General features: G+C 37.5%; 1 protein-coding gene across 1 annotated transcript in view; it reads left to right on the forward strand.

Annotated features, from left to right (window-relative positions):
• The window catches only part of LOC102771448 (sucrase-isomaltase, intestinal), a 55,501-nt gene that overhangs the window by 25,906 nt on the left and 5,463 nt on the right, over nucleotides 1-24,132 (forward strand). The window contains exons 4-9 of the mRNA XM_015566626.1: nucleotides 7,521-7,646; nucleotides 8,443-8,574; nucleotides 10,009-10,122; nucleotides 11,667-11,783; nucleotides 14,271-14,355; nucleotides 22,054-22,171. Coding sequence (XP_015422112.1) covers nucleotides 7,521-7,646; nucleotides 8,443-8,574; nucleotides 10,009-10,122; nucleotides 11,667-11,783; nucleotides 14,271-14,355; nucleotides 22,054-22,171 — 692 coding nt within the window. The remainder of the gene's footprint in view (nucleotides 1-7,520; nucleotides 7,647-8,442; nucleotides 8,575-10,008; nucleotides 10,123-11,666; nucleotides 11,784-14,270; nucleotides 14,356-22,053; nucleotides 22,172-24,132) is intronic.

Genomic DNA, 24,132 nt, shown 5'->3' on the forward strand with positions numbered 1-24,132 from the left:
TCCCCACAGAAACTCTATGCATTAGGCCTGCATGTTTTCCATTCAGCAGAAGGGGAAATTGACGTAGAGATGATAGTGGAGCATTTATCAGATTAGTAACACAGTTAGGGGAGAAAGTTTCCAGATCATGTACTTTCTAGTCTGTTGCTTAGCTTCTTGCGTTCTACCTTCCTCCTTTCCAAATGTTCTATAAAACATACATATGGGTTAAAAATAATTAATTACAATTCTCCTCTCAGTTGCTATGGCAATGTTAGTTCCTTAATGCATCCTGTGTTCCTTCATGCCCTCTGACTTAATTTCCCACAAAGCAGCTCAATTTTAGAAATAAGGTCTTTTGAAAATAGGCATCAAGTATTATTATAGGATTTTTATGGTGTCCACCTGAGAGAAAATCTGTAGACTTAATGAGACACCCTGGCCTTGTGACTGTGCTGGAAGATAGATTCCTCCTCCACTGGGGCCCTGCTCCCCACTATGGACACTTTATTTTTAGAGCAATCAGGGGAGTTCAGATGAAGAAATATGTAGAGTAATACTCAGAATCCCCTTTTTTTGTAACTGTACATTGAAAAGAATGAATTCAGAACCTCTGTGTTCTCTCCCTCCCCTCTTCCACACTTTATTGTCTCTTGAATCTTTCTGTTGTCTGATTATGCCTAAAGGGAAAATTAAGAGTGTTAAAATAATTTTATTCAAAATGACTTCTAAAGTGCTAAAAAGCAAAGATTATATAATGTAATTATAATGTGGTAAATGATAGGCAGGCTGGCCAATCTAGAAGGTGAGCACCTTTCTTTGGTTGATAGATTAGTTCCTGCAGTTGTCTGTAATTGTGTTAATATTTGAAGGAGAATATATTTTAATAAATTAAAACATTTCAGATGTTTATATGTTCACAGATAATAATTTATCAATTTAAAATTTAAGTTAATAAATTAGGAAATTTTTCTTCTTTAGGGAAAAATAGTTTAAATTTTCTCAAAAAACGTTGGTGCTACTTATTAGCACATGAGAAAAAAATATAACTGAATAAAGGCTTGTATTATCTCTTTCTGACATGAGCATATATAATTAAATAGCTTCAGGAGTTCAACCTGTGTGTTCATTCCATTTTATTGTATCAGTAAAGCTTCCCTCGGGGAAGCAGAACCACTAGGGGAGATAAACTTGTGACAGGAATTTGATCTTATGCATACGTGCAAACTAGTTAGTCCTCCAAATATCCCACGGGAGTCTGTTATGGTCCATCCAACCAGAAACGTATAGAAAGAAGAATTCTGATAAATGTAGTTCAGTTTACCTAAGCTGACATGTGACAAAGCCACCATAGGTGGTTTGAGATTTACATACTTCCTTTAGCCTTTAGGGATTAAAACAAGAAAAGGTAAAATGCCTTAATCTACCTCAGGTTTGCCATTGATCCTTTAAAATCAGAATTTAAAAATCAAACATTAGCGCTATACATAATACAAATTCTAGCATGGCATAAACTTGCCAAACAAATATTGCCTCTTAAAAGTAGTGATCAACAAACCATATATTAATATAAATCACATGTATATGCCCTGTTGCTTTTAAGTAACATAATATAATGATTTAAAACCTTTGAAATAAGGGAGTTGGAGGGGTCTGCATGCTGGCGAATTGAGGAATTTAACCTGCATTTCCTCCTATACAAAATGAGGACCATCATGCCCATCTCCCAGAATCACTAGCAGGCTAGTTGAGATAATGTACATAAAGCTCTTAATTTTGTCCCTGGGACACAGTAATTGCCCAATATTATAAGTATAATTATTATTAACAGTAGAATGCTCATCATTATTTTGTGAACATTTTCCTGCTTTTATATGGAGAACCGTGATTGATAGCTTTGACCTGATTTTATTCAATTGGAATTCCTGAATTTACAGTGCCAAAAGGCGAATGTAGAGATACTGAGAGGCGTTTTTGATACCACACTGATTTTTCAAACCTCCGACTTTCAAACCCCCAGTGCTGAAAGGAGCGTTCTGCGCTCACTGGGGCTGGTTCGTGTGGACTCCAGCGGGCAGCAGAGGAAAACACCTGTAGGCGCGAAGCAGGTGGAGACTCCTCTGTGCAGCACACGCTTCTCTTGTCCTTGTCATTCCTGTGCCAAGCCGCTTGCTTCTAGTTGCAGATGGTCAAGAACGTGAAGCCATAATAAGCAAATGCAACTTAGGGGAAATGGATGCAATTTCCTTATGTAAGACGGACTTTTCTTTACTCCCCAGGCTGGAGAAATTTATGGTTTGTAGCAGGAAGTAACAAGAGCAAGGAAAATTATTCTGGCTGTATACTATAAAATGAGCGAAGGAGGCAATTTTTAACCCACCGTGCATTTGTTTCATCTGCCTGGTGAAGAAATACTGTGTTTGTGTTGTCTTTTAAGCCATGAGGATGAAATTAAATCCCTCATTTTTCTCCTAAGAGAGCTTTTCTACTCCAGGGAAACAAATGTAAAATTTGATTAGGATGGAAATAGATTTAATAAAACATATCCTTACATTAAGACATCCTAAGACTATCGGGCTACACAGCATAAGGGAAATGGAAATGAAGGAGAGAATTTTATCCCTTATCTTCTCAGCAACTCTCATCATGCATCCTGAAGAAATACCCGAAAGCATGGGATGACTTCAGTGATATTTAAGAGGCAGTGGAAGTTATTAGACTGGGAACCGGAAGATCAAAGTTTGAGCTACAGCTTTGCCCTATGCTATTTTTTAACCTGGTACTAATCATTTATGATCTTGGACTACAGCTTCCTCCAGTATAAAAGAGGGATGACAACATTTGTTCAGTTCACCATGTAGTATTGCTGGTATATAATAAAATCCAACACAGGTATACACCTCCACGTATGAAGAGACAGAAGTGGCAGTAGACGCCCTATGAGCAAAATAACAATAGTTTAATCTCTAGTACTAAACTAACAGGAAAGAAAGTAGAACGAAGAACTGGCATATGCCTTGAAGAAAATATTTGAATTTACTTTAAGGCATAGTGTTGTTAGTTAGGTCAGCATTTATTGTCTATAGCTAATAGGCAATGCCTTTTAATGTCATCTATATGTATTGTATACTAGTATATAATATCATTGGTAATAATTATATGTTACTTATAGTGACATTTTCCAAATTTCAGGCCCTAGATGCCTAGAGAATGCTGGAAGAGTGCCTGCTCTGTGCTCTTCAATTAGTGTGAGGAATGTTTCTTGACGTACATTAGAACTTAGGACATGGGGAAGCTGGTACACATATATTTCAGCTCCTGCAGAACAATACAAAGCATATTTCCTTGTTTACTTGGACACTCTGTACTGCTTCCTACTGTTCAGTGTGCTTTTGCTTTGTTCATGTTTATTTGAGGCTCAGCACCAGTCGGAACTCCATGATGCCCAGGGGTCTGGTTTGTAGTCCTTCAAGCATATCTTGTTCTCAGCCTTTGTATCCTGGCTGCCTCCTCCTCCTCCAGTTTCTTCACTACCTTTTAGGGTAGGTGTTTGCTGTGCTATTGAGAAGGTGGAAATAAAACATACACCACTTATTACAAGGTGAGGATGAAAGAAAATGGATTTAAAATGTAGCAGCAGAGAGTAACATTAAATGTGGTTGTATAAGAACCACTTGGCTTCTGGCCAGTGTGGCTCAGTGGTTGAGCATTGACCTATGAACCAGGATGTCATGGTTTGATTCCTGGTCAGGGCACATGACCAGGTTGTGGGCTCGACCCCATTAGAGGTCCAGTAGGAGGCATCCAATCAATGAATTTCATCATTGATGTTTCTATCTCTCCCTCTCCCTTCCTCTAAAATCAAATAAAAATCTATATGTGTTTTTAAAAATCCGCTTGGCTAAGAACTAGGAGATCTAGGAGATCTAGCTGATAAGGTCTTTGGTGTCCACAGATGAGGCAAGTTCTGTGTCCAGAAATGGAATCACAAAGGATAGACCTTGTACCTGCTCCCCAGTTGCTCACATCCTAACATAGTAATTCTTAAACCTCCCTCTGCATCAATCATACAGATGCCCTTTAAAATACAGATGTCTTGCCCTAACTGGTTTGGCTCAGTGGATAGAGCATCAGCCTGCGGACCGAAAGGTCCCAGGTTTGATTCTGATGAAGAGCATGTACCTTGGTTGCGGGCACATCCCCAATAGGAGGTGTGCAGGAGACAGCTGATCGATGTTTCTCTCTCATCAATGTTTCTAACTCTCTATCCCTCTCCCTTCCTTCCTGTAAAAAACCAATAAAATATATTTTTAAAAAATAAAATAAAATACAGATGTCTGGAGTCCACCTTTGGAAATTCTGATTGAATTATTCTGGTCAAATTAGTCAATGGTGGGCTCTGGATAGAGCACCTATCTTTTTTTAAAAAAATATATTTTATTGATTTTTTTACAGAGAGGAAGGGAGAGGGATAGAGAGCCAGAAACATCGATGAGAGAGAAACATCGATCAGCTGCCTCCTGCACATCTCCTACTGGGGATGTGCCCATAACCGAGGTACATGCTCTTGACCGGAATCGAACCTGGGACCCTTGAGTCTGCAGGCCGACGCTCTATCCACTGAGCCCAACCGGTTAGGGCAGAGCACCTATCTTTAAAAGCTCCCCACATGATTTGAATGGTCAGCCAGATCTGAGACTCATGGGTCTAATCAGTTCTGGTTTTAGTCTTTTGTGTGGTGTCAAATCATAAACATCACAGAATCTCCTTTTTGACTCAGTGTGCCCCTCTGTAAAACATGGATGATATCATCGGCTCTTCATTCATTCCTATCACAAATAAACTATTATAAACTTCATATTCTGTATTCGACATTATAAAAGGGTCAGAGGGAGAAATGAGTCACAGTATCCACGGAAAAGTCTTTACAGGAAGAAAACTCTGAAACTGCAGACCGGAACCACTTTTGACACCAACTTGCTGTACACAACGGATGGGAACTTTGTGTGCTAATTCACTAATGCAACCAGGACCTGACCCTGATCAGCTGCGAGCTTCTGGCTAACAATCACATGTTTGTGCCGACAAGAACCCCTTTAGTTTAGTCTCCCAGTGCACGTCTCTGTCTAGCAATCCCACTAAATGTCCTCCACTAGTCTATGTGCAGTCCCACTCACAGAGACAGTTATTTCACACTTTCTCTTCTAAAACCCCAACACCACCTCCCCCAGCTTTCAGCTGTCGGTGTGTCTTATTATTTTACAGAGAAAAATAGAAGCAATTAAAAAAGAAATACATTGTTTCTCAAGTACAGAATCAATCAATTTCCCTGCAAATAGGCTCACATAATTTTGCCTTTCTTCTTGTGAAGGTGGTTCCTGCTCATTTCTAGGCGTAACAATTCCTGTGCTCAAAATCCACCTGCACTCAGTTACAGAAGCTCCTCTCCACACTCAACTGCATCGCCAATTTACCCCTCTCTGCCAGGCCCTTCCCATCAACAAACCTGCATTAATAGCATCTATCTGAACAAAACCAAACAAGAACCTCCTATTAAGGACCCACACTGTCCTCCATCTCTTCGTTCCTCTACCCATGTACAACTTTTTGAAAGTGTCTGTGTGGGTTGTCTCTACTTCCTCACCTCCCAATTTCCCATCACACTCCAATTGGGCTATAATCCCCACCACTCTCTATAAAGGTGTTATCAACGTCAAGATAAGTCACCAAGTCTCTGTTCTCATCTACGTCACGTGGTATCTTCTAGAAACTTCTAGAAACATCTCTTCTCTGAACACCACATTGTTTTGGCTGTTCTGCTCCCTCCCTAATGGCTCATTTTCAGTCTCCCTTGCTGATGTCTTTAAATGTTGAGTCTCCCAGAGGTTAGTTGGAGGCTCTCCTTTGATCTCTGAACTCTCTCTTGTCATATCTCCTGGTTTCATGACTCTAAATACATTCATTACTGGCTCACCCCAATGCGTGGTGCTCTCCCCCCAACACAGTTAGTTGCCCATGCTCCTTCTTCAGTCTTTCTCATCTCAATGAATGGAATCGATTGCCCTTCAACCCTTAAATTAAATGCCACCGTCTATTCCTTTCTTTTCTTCATTCTACCACATTACATCCATGAGAAAGTTCTGTTAGCAATGTCTCCGAAACGTATTCCAGTCTGACTCTTTCATTATCACATGTGACCTCCTTTGTTTGTCTCTCATCTCTGCCTGGACCATGTACCAGCCTCCGACCTAGTTTCATGGTGACCACCATTGCTCCCCTGTAATTTATTTAACTGAGTTGTCACAGTGATTTTTTAAAAAAAAAATTAATAGAGTATATTATTCACTTTAATGGTTTCCATTGAAATTAGAATATAACTCTCAACTTTCAAACAAATCAACTGTAAATAAGACATTTTTTGAGAAAAATGAGAGAAATTTAGATGAGCATTTGATGATATTAAGGGATTGTGGTTAATTTTGTTAGGTGTGGTAATATTTTGTTTATGTAAGAGATTATTTTTAGTGATATATTTAAGGATGAAATGACATGATTTTGGGATTTTCTTTAAAAAAATGCTGAAATGCCTCATCTCCCCCACCCCCCATGGTAGAGATATAAAGATGTGTGGCAAAATGTAACTGTTAGTTCTAGTTACGTGGAGGTTTAGTATACATATGCTTGATAATTTTCATAATATAAAGTTGGGGGAAAAAAGACAACTAAAAAGTTTCCAGCTATTTGTCATGGGGGACCTTTATGATTAAATATCTGCCTACTTCTCTTGTATTTCACTTTCCCTTTCGTTTGCTGTAGTTCATCCACACTGGCCATCATTCTCCTCTTGTACACTCCAAGCCTGTGCACCCGCTGGTCCGTCTCCCTGGTGCATTCTGCATGGCTGACTTACTCAAATCTTACTGCCAGAGATTTCCCTAACATTCCTCCACCCCAGCCCCACATACTCTATTTCTAATAATTATGCCACTTTGTTTACATGTTTATTGTTGGTTTTCTTCTACTAGAATTCAAGCTCCAAGAGGGAGGGATCTTGGGTTTAAAATAGTGCATGGTGAATACTTAGTAAATATATGAAGTGGATACTACTCTTTAAACCATTTTAAACATGTAATTTTACTAATGCCAACAGATCTTAAAGGCAGGACTGAGAGGTGAACTCAAATTTCTTTTTACTGGGAGCCTTTAAAGTTCTATTACATTACTTCCTGGTGGAATGGACTAAGTGGGGTCGGAGAGAGAAGTCTGGGGAGCATACTCCCACACTCACAAAATTTAAATAATTGCTTTTATAGGTATATGCTTTGGGAGGGAATTCCATGCTTTTAATTAAATTCTCAAAAGAGTTCTTGAAACTCCAAGTTTTCATCATTATTTCTTTGGTTGTGACCAGGGACAACTTACAATGTTAGATGCTCATCACAATGTGAGAAATTTAAACTAAGCTTGTCATCAAGTCCTGAAGACCCATGCTTGTGAACATTTAACTCACTTATTTGGATTTAATACCTTTCTTTTTACAGGCTATTGGACGTCCCTTTATGCCCCCATACTGGTCTCTGGGATTTCAGCTAAGTCGATGGGGCTATAATAGCATAGATGTGCTGGAAAAAACGGTTGAACGTTTAAGACAGTATGATATTCCTCATGTAAGTGTACCCTAAACACTATGGGGGAATTGATTGTAACAAAGAAATAAGGTGTAGTGATTAACCTGTAATCTATATAAAAATATATATTTGTGTGTTACAGTAGTCTGTCCTTATTCACAGGGGACATATTCCAAGATCCCCAGTGGATGCCTGAAGCTGCAGATAGTACCAAACTCTATGTATATTTTGTGTGGGGGTTTTTTTCTACTCATACATACCTTTTTGTGCAAAGGAACCACTATATGTCTTCTCTTTGGCATAACCAATTTTGCAGCATCACTACTCTTTGGGGGCCATTATTAAGTAAAATAAGGGTTATTGCAACACAAGCATTATGAAACGAAGACAGTAAATAGGAAACTCACCTGGCTACTAAGTGACTAACAGGTAGGGATGTATACAGCATGGGTATGCTAGACAGAGATGATTCACATGCCAGGCGGGAAACGGCGTGATAGTGAGAGATTTCATTATGCTACTCAGAAAGGCATGAGTTTAAAACTTATGAATTGTTTATTTCTGGAGTTTTCCATTTAATGTTTTCAGACCGTAGTTGTTATTGCCGGTAACTAAAATACAGAGGGATTTTAAGTGGGGGGTAGGAATTACTGCATTTTCTCAGTTTCCTATAAAATATTCATTTTCATCCTCTTTTCTTACAAGATGATCTGAAACTCACATCAATATTTAAATTTCCAATTATATACAGTCACTCAATAGCTACTTATGAGTCTATGACAATGTTTGTTTTTCTAATGTTCGAAGGCTGTGTCTACACTGCTCTTTTGTACAGGATGTTCAGTATGGGGATATTGACTACATGGAGCGGCAGTTGGACTTCACCTACGATAAAGCCAACTTTGCTGGTCTGCCCGAGTACATTCAGAAACTGAAAAATGATGGAATGCATTATGTCATTATTTTGGTAAATATTTTTTGAAGATCAAACATACAATATTTAAATTCATATTTCCTAAATTTCTAAAAGCATATACTACAATTAATTTAGCAAAAAGAATTTCTAGCACTATAGTATTTTTGAGGAACAAAATTTTATTTAATATAGAATTATAAGCATTATATTTTATTAAAGGATAATAAATAATAAGCAAGTTTTCTATTATTCAGTGATACAAAAATGTCATCAACAAGTCATGAAGGAATTTAGTCACAATTTTTAAAACTGCAGTGTTCTTTCTTCAAAAAAATTGACTTATACATAGAAGGAACAATAAGGCTTTTCACAGGTCACATAATTTGCCAAGATTTGAAGACTTGGTCATAAAAATTCTAAACAAATGATTATATAGTTATTGAATAAATGCATTGAACTTAGGTTGCAGGAATATTTTCTTCATGTTGGCTACAACATTATATTTTACTTAATACATTTAGAATATAAAAACAAAAGTCATCATAACTACTTCTAGGAGCATGTCTGCTACTAAAAGTTGGTTCATAATGAAGTCCTTGTCTCATTAACACCTCATAAAATAATTGTTCTATCTGTTATCTTAATGTAATGATAAAAACGTCACTATGTGTTATAATCCCTAGATGACTTAATGGTGTTAGAGTTTTATGGACAGAGGGTTTTTTTGTGTGTGTGTGTGTTTTTAAGATGGCTTATTATAAATAAAAGTACATGTATTTATTATCCACATGACATTACTTAGCAGGAGTGTATGAAAAAATATTTAAATATAAATATATTATGATAGTAAAATGTTTATCAAGGGAAATAGACTTGGAGTAGGGTCAATAAATATTTTTGGAAAAAAATGAATATAGAATCATATATATTTTTCTTCTTGAGTCATTGTAAAACTTGACTTTTTAAGAGGGACAGTGACTTTAAGAATTTGCCAACTACACTGCTTCATTTTGTAGAGGAGAAACTTGTGCCCCCTTAAAATTAAGTGGCTTACCCAGGCTTTTTGTAGAATCCCAATTTCTTGATTTCTCCATCTTGGCTTTTTTATTTGTTATACAATTTCATAGCCTTATCTCATATAAAAAGCGACAAACAAAAAAAAAAGTAGCATGAGTTGTATTTATCTACTTATATAACTTTTTCAGTAAAGAAAACTAGAGATTTTTGTTAGAAGCAACTGATTATGTTATTAACTTAACTCCACATTACTTGGCTCCACATTTTGCAGCATTAAAAATGAATGAAAATAGAGAGTTCTTATATTTGTAACCATACTTAATAGCTGGGAACATAGTAATGTATGCAGTTTAAAATATATTGTGCATGTGAATACTAGATACTCATATTTTAAAACTTTTGGAAAGTTTATACTTAAATATCAATTATCAGACTATTACCAATTACAATGTTCTGGGGAATTTGCAGGATCCCTTTTTGACAAAAGATGAACCACAAGGTACTTATAGGCCCTATGAACTTGGACAGGAATTGGGAATTTGGGTCAATAACTCTGATGGGATCACACCAGCGGTTGGCAAGGTAAGAACCTTGAAGAATAGATGAATACCGCCTTCTATACTGAGTTTTTATTTCAAAAATCACAATTCATAAGGCATCAGTGAATTGATATCACCTGAGTTTAGTTCAAAAAAATTATGTACAGCTTCTCAAGCTGAGTATTTGGAGCATTGGCCTGGATACTATGGATTTTTAAGAAATTCCTTAAGTCCCATAGACTTGGTGAGAAATTACAAGGATCCACTTATATACATTGTAACATTCTGAAAAGGCACAGTTTAATAAGCATGACAAAATTATATTGATAGAGATTACATAGGAAAATTAAGTTTATGTAAATTGAGGAATGACACATCTAAGATATTTCTTAAATGTAAGAACATTTCTCATTGTATTCTTTTACACAATAGAAATACTTCAATGCTTTTGCTAAGGATCAAAGCAGTACAATATTACAAAAAAATGTAATACTGACTTATAAAAAGTATAAAGTGACAGTTATTCTTTTCCCAAAATATACATTTTATCATTTCAGTGTGTATTCCTCTAGATTTTAAATACATGTAGCCATAGTTTTTACATGGGAAATAACAGTATATAACACTTAAAACTTTTTAAAAACTATAACAACATTGTAAATATATTTCCATGTTAATACATATGAAATTACCTTATCTTTTAAAATAATATGAAATTCCACTGTTCTCATGTGAGGAAATTAGTTTAACTGATTCCAAATGATGAACATTTTCTTGTTTCTCATATCTTAATATTACAACCAATGCTGCATTAAACATGTTAATGTATGTTTCACATTCTAATCTCATGTCTATATATGCTTTTTAAAAACTTTTATTTCTTGATTTGAGAAGGAGAGAGAGAGAAAGACAGAGAGAAACATCGATGATTTGTTGTTATTTATATATTCATTGGTTGATTCTTATATGTGCCCTGAACAAGAATCGAACCTGCAACACTGGCTCACTGGGGCGATGCTGAGCTACTCGGACAGGGTCATACGCATTCTTAAATTTAATTATTTCACCCAACAATTTACATTAGAACTTGAAGTGACTTGACATCTGTGCAGCATGGAATCTTCCCATCTATAAACATTCCATATCTCTCATTGATATGTTTAATTTTGAATACTTCATGGAAATTCTGTAGTTTTCATTAAATTATTATGGCTCTTGTTGACACTATAGACATAACTTTTTATTGCTATTATAAATTCAATTTTTACATTTTTAATCCCTATATTTGTATTAATATAGATTTATGTGTGGAGATAAATGGCTAGAATATAAAAGAACAATAAAAATATGATTTCATGTACAATTTCATGGCTGAAGAACACTGGACAGGGATATGGGTTTCTATTCCCAGTCTCCTACGAACTTGCTAGGTACTTTTACTATGTACTTGGTTAAGTTATATAATTTCACTGATTCTCAAATTTTATTTGTATGACTCAAAATGCAACATAAGGCCCCGCTATAGCTATTTCTACACCATATTAGGTGAGTTGTCATTATTTACTTTGACTTACTTGTCTGTTGTAGGCCTGGCCTCCAGGAGATTCAGTGTATCCAGACTACACCAACCCCAAAACAGCAGAATGGTGGATACAGATGTGCATGGAATTTAAAAACATTCTTGATTATGATGGGATCTGGATTGTAAGTCCAAATTTATTACTTAATTTTTTTCCCCTGGTAGAAAAGTAAAATGTTCACCTACTTCTCTTTTTTTCACTTTATAATAAGTTGAAGTGAAAATTTCCCCTCTCCTCTTTCTTGATAACCTCTGTCTTAACTGCTCTAATGCATCACTGGAGGGGAGAACCGCTGCCTAGAATAGCGGCAGCATCTTGTTTGCTATCTTGATCCGTGCTTCATCTTACTCTTTATTCATTCATAATGCTTATACCTACTCAGTGCAGGGCACTGGGGAGGCAACAACTGGGGAGATAGGCTGAGAAACAAGCGTTTGTGTTGCCCTGACAGAGCAAGCAGTAGATACAATGGGTACAGAGATGAAGGGCATTGAACTCAGGTCAGTTGAACTCAAATCTGGGCAGTTCAGACTTAACCAATGAAGGTGATGGTTAAGATGAAGACTGGCCAATGAATGGGAATTAGTTTAGTGAAGCAGGGTGTGGGTGTGGGTGGAAGTGTTTCTGGTCATAGGAACAGCATTTGCAAGAGTGCAGAGGAGAAAGACCACAGGGTGGCGTTGCTCTAATACTATTGGACAATCACAAGTTGCATGCCTAATAGGCCCCACTCTGCCAGAGAGACACTTGCAAACAGAATCATGTGGGGAAGATTGAATGAGGACTAGACAACTCTCACCACTCAACAGAGGGGCATTTCCCCTACATGCAGCATGATTTGTTGTTTTTGCCTTTGCTCATGCTCTCCTCCCACTTTTCTTCCTTTCCACATATTCAAACTCTATGAGCTGATCAACAGGCAGCCTCCATATCCAATTCTCCATGAACTCTTCTCTGTTACTCTTACTTGAAGTAATTCTTCCTCTCACTTCCAGAAACACTGATTTACTGAGTACTTACTTTATGCTAAGAGGCATTGAAAATATGCTTAGAAAAATTCTTACCTTCAGGGAGCTGACATTTTAGTGGAAGATATACACAATAAACAAGATAAATAAATAAAATATATAGTATATTGGGTAATAGTCATTATTAAAGAGAAAAATGAATCTGGGAAGTGGGTGTCTTAGTTGATTCAGGCTATTTAGTCCATTCAGACTGATTAACTTATACACAACAGAAATTTATTTCTCACAATTCTGCAGGCAGGAAGTCTGACATCAGAGTGGCAGCGTGGTTAGGTAAGGGCTTTCTTCTAGGTTGCTTATGGTATTCTCAGATGGTGGGAAAAAACTAGGGAGTTCTTTGGGGTCTCTTTTATAAAAAGCACTAATCCCATTCAGGGAAGCTTTCACCCTCATGACCTACTCACCTCCCCCCAGCCCTTCCTCCTTGTACTTGAAGTAATTCTTGTTGGGTGTTTGGATTTCAACATGTGGATTTGGGGAAGGAGGGGCACAAACATTCAGACCATAGCACTGGGGTAGGAAATTTAGGAACTTCAGAAAGTTTGGAGTTTAAATAGAGTGGTTAGGGAAGGATATAATTGATAATAAAGACCAGAGGCTGAGCCCTGGGGATATCTAAGGGAAGAGCTTGAGACAAGGGAACAACACGTACAAAAGCCCTGAGCAGAATATGCTTGGCATTTTCCTGAAATAGCAAGGAGCTATGTGGCTAGAGCAGAGTAATCAGGGGGACAGTCAGAGAGCACAAGGTCAGAGGGATGTTGAGGCAGCATCGCAAACTGCATCGTGGACCAACTGTAAGATCTTCAGGTTTTACTCTGAGTGAGTAAATGCTGGAGGATTCTGAGCACAGATTTTCAAAGGATCATTCTAGGGCTGCACTGGGAATAGACTATAGGAAGGCAGAAAGCAGTGTGAAAACAGAGATGAATCCAGATTTTATGGAGCTTTATAAAATTTTGGCAGCTCTTTTTAGGAAAAATTATTAAAAGTTCAAGTAAAATTGTAGGTATAAAATTATGAAGGGGTCATGAAACTTAAGGGACTATGAAACTATTAACTTTCTTAGCTTCTGAATAAATCTACCTCTGGGTCCATGTGGAAGAGAGAGAACAGTTAAGAAGCTACTGTGACAATCCAGGCAAGAGACAATGATAGTGCAGCCTGACAATGCAGTGAATAAGACATCAGATTATGTATACATTTTGAAGATAGAGTTGACAGGATTGATTGACAGATTAGATATGAGCTACAAGGAGAAAGACTAAGCACAATTTGTGTCTACAACCATTGGAAGATTGGAATTACCTTTCACAGAACAGAAATGGTTGTACCTATTTCTGTTCTGTGACATTTATATATTTGTGAAACTTGCTAATAGCCAGTACATACTCTTTGAGACCGAGGACACTACCTTGTTTATTGCTGTGCCTCCTAGAGCTCTTAGCTTACCATCTCACACATTTAGATACTCAAAATGTGTCTGTTGAATGAAAGAATGATTGTTATGTGCTCCGCTTCCCTAATGGAAAGTAAGAAAACTATGCCCATTATTACTCATTGAGTTTCTATTTTTATGTGAGGATATGAATGAACCATCCAATTTTCAAAATGGCCAACAGCCAGGATGTGAAGAGAATCATCTAAACTATCCACCATATGTGCCTGGTAAGTACACTGAAAGTGTCAGATGAGTTTGAAACATTTTTATATTCCATCGGGGGAAAAATTTCTTTAATGCCATCAGTTTGTCTTAGGAAAGTACATTTCCTTTTATAGCTCACCAATCTAGGAATAATCCAGGAAATTTAGAACATGGATGTGTACGTTCTGTATTCCTTCGGTGGTAAGGCCTTGAAATGTTTGTGAGTTGTGTCCTCACTTGTCTAAGAAGGATCCAAAAGCTTCTTTCCTTGGCTATCCTTATAAGAGTCAGGGAGCTAGATTTATTGATGTGTCACAGCTGATTCTTTGATGAGTGAGTTCTTCCCTTTGGCTGCAAAATGTTTGCAATTGATAATTTCCATAGTTTTTGCTAGTTCTATAATTAATGGCCTACAATCGAAAATAGAATGCCATAGGAACGCTGTGAAGATTTGAGGAGTAGAGTTTTGCACTCAGAATGAGAGGCTTATCTTTGACTGCAGACTTCTAGTTTGAGGGATTATAGCACTTCGTTTAGAGTTCCTTTAAAATTACAGCCATGTGCAAGTACAGTGATTCAGTTCCCAGTGAAACCGGAACAAAAGGGAAAAGCAAAAACTGACATGAAATCCACTTCTCAGAGCTGGTAAACCCTAAATTCCACTCACAGCCTTTGAATCCATGAGATGCTGGCCTCCCTCCACAAGTTACTTGCGAGGCTGAAGAAATGGTGACCATAAGTTGGTCCCTTCTCCCATTATTCAGTGAAATAGCTAAATGAAAATATCAAGTAAGCAGCAAGATGTATAAATCTGGAGAGAGGCAATCTGGGCTTGAGATAAAAAACTGGGAATGGTATGCATAAAAATGGTGTTTAAACTTACAGGGATTGATGAGTCAATGTATTGAGAATGTCAGAATGTAAAATGTGAACCTGACAAATGGGCCCTCCAGCCCTGAGCTTTGAGGAGACCCCTTACCGCAACATTTAGGCTTTGGATGGAAATAGAAATGCAGCTGAGAAAACCAAATGGAAGCAATTGGATGGGGATGAAGAAAGGCAGGAAAGAATCCCGCCTTGGGTCCCAAATGAGGAGATGAGGAAACACTCCAAACAGATGACATGGTCAATTCCGTCAGATGGTGTCAAAAAGTTATACAAAATGAGTTCAGAACATGCCCAGAGCTCAGCAATGCAGAGTGTGGCAATACTGACAATATTCGTTTCAGTGGAGTAGTGGGAATAGATACCAAACTAAATTCTGAGTGAAAGGGAGATGAGGAAGTGGAGGCAGAGGTGTAAACAAACGTTTGGCAGGGTTGGCTCTGAAAGGAGCAGACAAGTGGGTCTGTAACTGAGAAGAATGTGTGTAGAAGGGGATGTTGTTTAATTATCTGTTTTTTAACAAATGAGAGATGCTAGAGCGTGTTTGTTTGCTGTCAGGAATGAGCCAGTAGACTGGACAAAGTGGCTAATGCGAAAGAAGGAAGAGATAATTCAAGGACTGAAGTCGCTGAGAAGAGAGCCTAGGCTAGCATTCATTGTGAAGGGATGGAGCGGTAAAAGAGCAGGCACACTTCACTGTTGCTGGAAGAAGAGCCAGCATACAGATGCACATGGATGTGTGGACTAGCTGATGGGATGCTGAAGATCTTCCCACTAGAGAAGCTTCTGTTTTAAAGATGTGTTCATCGGTGCAAGAGATAGGGAAAAGGAGGGTGAATTTGGGGAGTAGGGACTTTTAAGAGATAGAAGGTCTGTCCCAGTCAGATCTGACGGTGACCAAACAAATTCATGACTGAAGCGTGGTGGGATTCCCAGGCAGCATTGAAGACTCATTTGAATTCTTGAAGAAAAGGATGAGGAATAGAGAGAGAAGGAAAGGGCCAGGTAGTGAATGGAATCACGCACAATAATTCCAGCAACAAGACACCTGTGCCCCACGCTGCTTAGTGGTATGGAAGCCACCCTGCCACACACCCTCCCCCCCCTCCCCCACACAAACTGAAGGCAGCCCGCTAGAGGACTGGCAACAAAACAGATGTCACAATGGCCCCCAAACCTAGTCCAATCCCTTTCTTTTGGCTATAAAATGGGGATATGAATTCAACATTTGCAAGTTAAGAATTTAAAACATTCTATATAAAGCAGGTGAGTGGCATACAACAGGTGCACAAAAAAATAGCCACTATCGTATCGATTACAAACAATTTGGGGGGATTTAAATTGAATTCCGAGTACTTTGCCAAGTACTAAAAATAAGCAATTAAATAAGAGGGTGATTATTATAATAATTTCCCATCATTATTGCTTCAGGATGTGAAGCCAGAAGTAGCTAAGACAGTCCTCATTTTCACCCTGACTGGGCTCATTCTTTCACATATGATGGCCTAGTCCTTACCTCCCTTACTCCTGGCTTATATTCTTTTAAAGAGCAAATCGATCACTATTTAGAACACACAAAAAGGAAGGAGTATTAATCAGAGAAAAAAATGACTATTAATACCAACTTGGAACATGAAAAGTAGAAGCAAGGCCAGTTAAGCTCTCAGATGCATTCTTTCTAAAATAGATCATTGTAAAAAGCATTGAAGGAATCTGCCTGTAGTCAGGACGAGCGTTACCAAGACACTGAACGAAAGACTAAAGTCTGATGTGGCATCTGATGAATATTCTTATCTCCTGTGCTATTTTTAACCAGTATTAAATCCCCCCCCCCCCCCCCGCCCCCTCTTTTACAAAACAATCGAAGGCAGTGACTTGCAACCAGTGTGCTCCAAGAATTTGTAAAACATGCAATACCTGACTATTTAGTGAGGGCCACTAAATAGATTGTTAAATAAAAGAAATGACAACAGCCAACACAACTATAGCCAACTGATATGAATGAATCAAAATCGTCAGATCAGCAAAAATATATTTTTTCGGTGTGCTGCAGAATTTTATTAATTAGTTTTATGTGTGCCATGAGATGGAAGAGATGAAAAATCACTGATCTAAGGTTTTACCACTTTGTGTAGTCTCTTTGATTGGTAACTGTTTCTGATTGTATAAAGTTAGACTTTGAGATAATTGTATTCCAGTTAAAGTACAGGAGTTCGTCATTACCACTGCATTCCAGCAGATAATTATCTATGTTTGTTGCATTTTTTTCTTTGTGGCCAAGCAGGCTGGCTTTATTATGATATAGTTAGTGGTTAAAATGTTCTCTCAGGAGTCAAAGAATATGATGAGGCTGCTGCCTTCATTTACAGGGGGTGAGAAAATTATTACACAATATCTAGATTCCTGCATCTATTTTACATGCTCTACAAGTAGCTTTAACTTGAGCTGAATTATGTATGTAGTTAAATTTAAGACATAACTGATGGTCAAAGAAAAGTGTCTCAGTTTTATTTTACATTTTGAAAAATCATTACAAGTTCCATTAGACTTATTCTCAAATGCATACATTTAGAAATTAAATGTCAAGAGACTCTACATCTCTTTAAAAACACATTCTTTTCAAAATAATAACCGGTTGGGAGAAAAGTTTATAGTAGAAACAAAAATGCTCCAAATGGACATGATTGTCTCGCCTCACCACCCCACCCCTCCCCCTTTCCAGAGGGACCAAATCCTTTCAGTATTTAAGACCTTACGTGTCTTCAATATATCACAAAGACAGCTTTGAAATGATATTGAAATCTCAATTTTGAAGATCTAAAAGACAGGCAAACATTTCAAGGCCACAGAATGTGGGTTAGAATTAGATTTCCTTGTGTATTAGACTCTCTATCCTTGTTGCTATGTTGAAAAAAATGCATTTAAAAAGGCATAAAAGCTACTCTACTTGCTATTACAGATCCCTGTCATTCCAAAGCTGATCTTATTGTTCTTTAGCTAGATACGCACAGCAGCTTCACCCTGAGTTGCAGTAAATGCCTTGAGATTAGGCTCCATAATTTTAAGCTAAACAAATAAACATAGAGTCCTAGCAGGAAGGTTGAGACTAGACTTAAAAGGTCTACATTGTACAAGGAGAACATGTAAACTAGAAAATACCTTTATTTCATATAAAGTAGTAACAACCAATAGTACGATATATTATTAATATGCATATTATCAATATGCATATTAATATGCATAGTAATTTTTATTATTTATAATATAATAATTAAAGTATTAATTAAGAAAAATAAGGTTAGCGCAACTCACAGAATGGGCCCCTACTAAGAAACCCCATTAAAGCCACTGTCCAAAGGCCCATCTCTGAGAAGACTTGTGTTGTTTCTTAAACATATTTTTATTGATTTCAGAGAGGAAAGAGAGGGAGAGATAGAAACATCAATGATGAGAGAGAATCAATGATTGGCTGCCCCCTGCACAACCCCCACTGGGATGGAGCCTCCAACCCAGACATGTGCCTGACGGGAATCAAACCTGGGACTCTTCAGTCCGCAGGCTGATGCTCTGTTCCCTGAGCCAAACCAGCTAGGGCTGAGCGGACTTGTTTTAGGTCAAGCCTTGGTGATGTGTATAATATGTTCCAAGTCACCAAATCGTATACATTAAATATGGGCAGGGTTGTGTATATCAATCATACCTCGCTCAAGCTGTTTTTCTTTTCTTTTTTTTTTTTAAAGAAATGGAAAAACAGAAGAGGAAAGGCTAATACTTCCTGCAAATAGCTTTTAGAAACAAGAGCTAAAAATCTCACTAAAAATCTCAACTTTGACTCCATCTTACTTTGTTAATTCTAAGTTAACTCGGAGGGAAGAGTTTCTTCCTGCCCTGAGATCTCCTTTCTAGAAAGCCCGAGTTTCTGCCATCAGTGGGTGAGACTTACTCCCTTGTGTGTATGTGCAGAGGCCAAAACTCCTACAGCAAGTAAGAGTGTTAGTGAGTGGTATCTAGTCTTTCCCCGACTTAGCTCTGACAATGCTCAAGTTTTCTTATATAGTTGTCGTCTTTTCTGTTTTTAAAATCTTCAGGAAGAAAGTCATTATTTGGTTTGGCAAATTTTTCTCATATTTAACCTAAACTTTCTATTCTATAAATGGATTTCCTTTTCAATTTTTTTTGTAGAAATGGGAGAGAATGTCCTAGTTGTGCTGTGTGAGAACTCTTTAGACTCTTGATGAACAATCTTTTGCTCTGTTATGCACAGTATAAGATGCTAGATAACCACCATCTATTCAATCTGTTCAAGGTTATGGGCATACAAACCAAACAGATAGTTGTCTCTAAGAAGCTCAGAGTCCAGTGAAGGTGACCATCATGTAAACATAAAGTGAAATACAATCAGAGACTTCTAGGTGATGATGGCAAAGGAGGCCACACCCAGAATTTCAGATATCAATTAAGGGGGAGGGGGGAATTGAAGAAAAAAACACAAAATTTTGTGCATAGCAATCAAAGAAAGAAAGGGCATCCAGTCTTACACCATTTCCTTCAAAAGTGGCAGAGAATGCCTCATCCATTTCCTCTAGAAAACAGAGCCTGAGGCAAAACTTATCTGGAAAAGATGGAGTTCGTTTTTTTGGGCGGGAGGGTGGAAGGATAGGAGGTGAAGCAATCCCCACGCAGGATGGGTAAGGAAAAAAGGGAAGTGAGGCAGAGGAGGAAGGAAAGCAAATACAAGATGGTGTTTTACTGAATTGACCAGAGCTTCACAAGAAAATAGAACCATTGCTAAGCCTTATTATTATTATTATTATTATTTGTTAATCTGGTAAGTGTGAAATGACAGTTCATTGTGTATTTAATGATTATAAATAGTAGTAAGCATTTTTTGTCTTCATTGGCTTTTCAGGTTTTACTGACCTGTTCAAAGCTTTTTTCCCTATTTTTCTTGTGAGCCATTAGCTTTCTTTCTCCAAGAAAGAAAAATATGTGTTAAAAATATCTCTACTAATTTTTGGCTTATCTTTTCACTCTCTTTTTAGGATCTTTTGTTGAATAAAAGTTCCTAACTAAACTACTGTCAAATATATCAGCCTATTTCTTTATCAATTTTTCAAGTTAAGAAATACTTTTGAATTTGAGCTCATAAACATACACCGTTTTAAAAATATTTCAACGGCTTTGCCCTTTCACAGTTTGGTCTTTAATCTACTTGAAGTTGATTCTGAGCAGTATGAGAAAACAGTCTGACTTTATTTCTTTTGTTAATCCTAACCTGAGGATATTTTTTCCATGGAATTCTAGAGAGAGTGGAAGGGAGGGGAGAGAAGGAGGGGGAAAGAGAGAGAGAGAGAGAGAAACATTGATTCCAGGGAGACACATTGACTGGTTGCCTCCCACACGCAGGGCTGGGAATTGAACCTGTAATTCAGGTATGTGCCCTTGACCGGAAACTAAACCTGCACTCTCCTGTGCTCAGGCTGATGCTCTAACCATTGAGAATACTGGCCAGGGCCTTTTTTTTTTTTTTTTGGTATGTGGAGACGGAATTGTCCCAGAACCAATTAAAAGGCTATTTTTTTCTCCCACTGACCTGCACTACTTATTTTTTATGATGGATATCTACATATACTTTGTGTTACTTTTAGACTGCTATTTCTGTCCCATTGATTTTTCTTTCCATTTACCAATTTGACACGGTCTTAATTTCTACTGCTTTATAATGAACCAGGAAGTAATGTGGGAAATAGACTTATCACCTTGGCCTTCCTTCTTCAAGAATGTTTTCGCTGTTGGACATTAAATCCATAAATCAATTTGGAAAGCACTGACATTTTTATAATACAGAATTTCCAATAGAATGAGTATGGCACTTTCCCCCTTTATTTGTCTTTTAAAATTACTTTTTACACTGTGCTGTGTGAGAATTCTTTATAGGCTTGATGCACAATCTTAAAATTTTATAATGTCTTTAGGAAGGTTTAGATTTATTTGGTTAATCTTATTTCTCTTGGTTCTCTATATTTTTGATACTATTTTAAATGCCTCGTTTTAGTCATTCTACTTTGTATTTGTTGTTGATTTATAAAGTGTAAGTGGTTGAGTTTTGTATATTGATTTTTTATCTAGAAAATGTGCTATACTATAATACTAATTCTCCTAGTTTACCTGTTGATTCTTTAGGATTTTATTTCTCCGTAGACATTCACATCATATGTGAATTACACATAGCATTGGCTCTCCCATTCTATTCCTTTTAGTTTAGGTTTATTTTTCTTTGCCTTATTTCACTGAATAAGAATTCCAGTACAAGACTGAACGGAATTGGTAATGGTAGGCACCTTCTTCTTCCCAATCTCAATGACATCATGTTTTAAATATTTCACAATTATGTATGAATTTGGCTATAGGTATTTTTGTAGAAAACCTTAACAAAGTTAGGGTAGTTTATTTGATTGCTATTTTACTGAGAGGTTTTTGTCAAGAGTAAAGTTCAATTTTATCAAACACTTAAAAGCATCTGGAGATAATTGAATGTTTCTTTTAAATATGTTAATACATTATGTTGATTTTTAAATATTAGACTTTGTATTTCTGAGAGAAATCCATCCATCTTAGTCTTGATACTAACAGCTAACTGTCTCATAAATTCAAGATACAAGTGAAAAATGTTTGTCATGTTAGTGTAACACTGTTGTCACTGCTTGAAAGATACTTAATGTCTTCAAGAAACTCATACACTAGTGAGGGTGACCAATATGTAAATAAACAAATAAAATACAATAAGGATATGTCAATTATGTTAAGAATGTATATTTCTCTTATTTCATTCTTAGATATCACAGGTGGCTTATTGGCGGAGAAAACATTATGTCCCAATTCCAAGACTTATCTGGGATATCATTATGATACACATTCTCTGTTTGGCTGGTCCCAAGCAATACCTACTTTCTAGTGAGTAGTTTGTAAACCAAACCTTCTTGAAATGTTTTTAGTATCTGCACATTGTTATTAAAATGTCCTTTAAGAAATAGGAAATATTTGTTTAAAGCTGGTGTTACATGTTATCGTTTCTTAATTTATTCAAGGACCAGTAAGTTATCTTCCTCTTCGAAGACTTTATCTTACTGATGTATTATTTTTATTAAATGTTCTCATTGATTTCATATATATATATGACAAAGGCAGAGCAGAATGACCTTATTAAAGTCATGATTTGTGCTGTCATAAGTTTAAGACACCAAGTGCGATACACCGGAAGCTTGGCCGATAATCCTCTTCTCTCCTGGAATTAATAATCTCAGGTCGTAAGCATCCTTTCAGTGCCACCTGATCTATGCTGCCCCTCTGTGTTCACCGTTTCTGTCTTTTCCTGTGTATATCTACTGGGAGACTCCCATAGGCTGCATTAGTAGAATTATATTCAAGGGTTCAAGTATAGAACACTGTGTTTCCATTTACTCTGCATCCTTGTCTGTCTGAAACAGGTGTTCCTTCCAATTGATGTTCGTTAGAGTACTTCCACAGTCTATTATAAGTATAGGCAAAATATATATGACTCTTATAGTCAGCTTGTTTGATTTATAAAGCGAATTCTCAGGAGTAGTATAGGATCAAAATAGAACAGATTATTGTGGTATAGGATCAAAATAGAACAGATTATTTTTGCCATATACAAATATATTTCATTTTTATGCTTTGGAATTTAGCCATTGTCCTAGAGCCATGAGTTCAAGGACCTTAATGAAATCTATCTGGTAAGCACGATAGAGAATTACAGAGCTGAAGTGAACATAAGGGTCATTTAACCACAGTCTCTCTTACCTACTTCTGAAAAATATTTAGGTCTTAATTTGACAGAAAACAAAATTAATACACAAAGAGTAAACTTGATAGACAGCATTCTGAATATATATTTAATGGGGCAAATAATAAAAAAACAGAATCAAGTGGCTTGCCACTACTTGAGGTTTATTTATCTTATTTTAAAAAAATGGTATTGAACTTATTTGGGGTGACATCTATATATATAAAAGCCAAGCAGCCAAATGGTGGAATGACCAGAACGACCAGAATGACCAATGGCTATAACGCTCACTGTGGCAGCCAACCTGCCCAATCAGGGGCAGGGCCAGCCAGCCAACTGCTCTCAGCCCCTCTCCCCTGCCAGCTCCTCCCCTGATTGCCCCCTCCCCCATCCTGATCACTGAAGTGTGACTTTCAGTGATTCTAAGTAAGTAAATGCTCTCCAGCCTTCATAGACCAGGAACCTGAATGCAAGTGATCAGGAGGAAAACTGCTCGTGGTTTGGATATCAGTTAGGTGTCCAGGAGAGGTGCCCAGCACAACTGCCATCTTCCCCGTCTCAGAGCAGCTCCCCCCCCCCACCCCGAAAAAAAAACTGCCATCCCTGCCCCCAATCGCCCTCCCCCCCACCCGATCGGGAGTGGGTGGCTGGAACCCACCCATGTATGAATTCATGCACTGGACCTCTAGTTTGTTAATAAAATTATATAGGCTTCAGTTGTATAATTCTATAATACATCATCTATATATTATATTTTGTGTTTACCACCCCAAGTCAAGTCTCCTTCCATTACCATTCTAGGAGGAAAACTGCTCAGTCTGGATCATCAGTCAGGTGTCCAGGAGAGGTGCCCAGCACAACCACCATCCCCCTGTGTTCTCTCTCCACTGCTTACTGCCAAAGAGGGCAGCCACATCACACCACAACCTCTCTTTAGGGGGTTTGTCAGCAGGGAACTAAACCGCATTACCTGTCTAGGGAGAGGCTTAGAAACAGAAGCTGTCAGTGTCCCTGACACTAAAGCTTCCTGACACTTTGAAGCTTCAACTCATCCAAAAGCCAACAGCAAAAGTGTATACACCCTGCAAACATCTTTGACACTTATAAC

Source organism: Myotis davidii, unplaced genomic scaffold (assembly GCF_000327345.1).
Source record: "Myotis davidii unplaced genomic scaffold, ASM32734v1 scaffold902, whole genome shotgun sequence".
NCBI lineage: Eukaryota > Metazoa > Chordata > Mammalia > Chiroptera > Vespertilionidae > Myotis > Myotis davidii.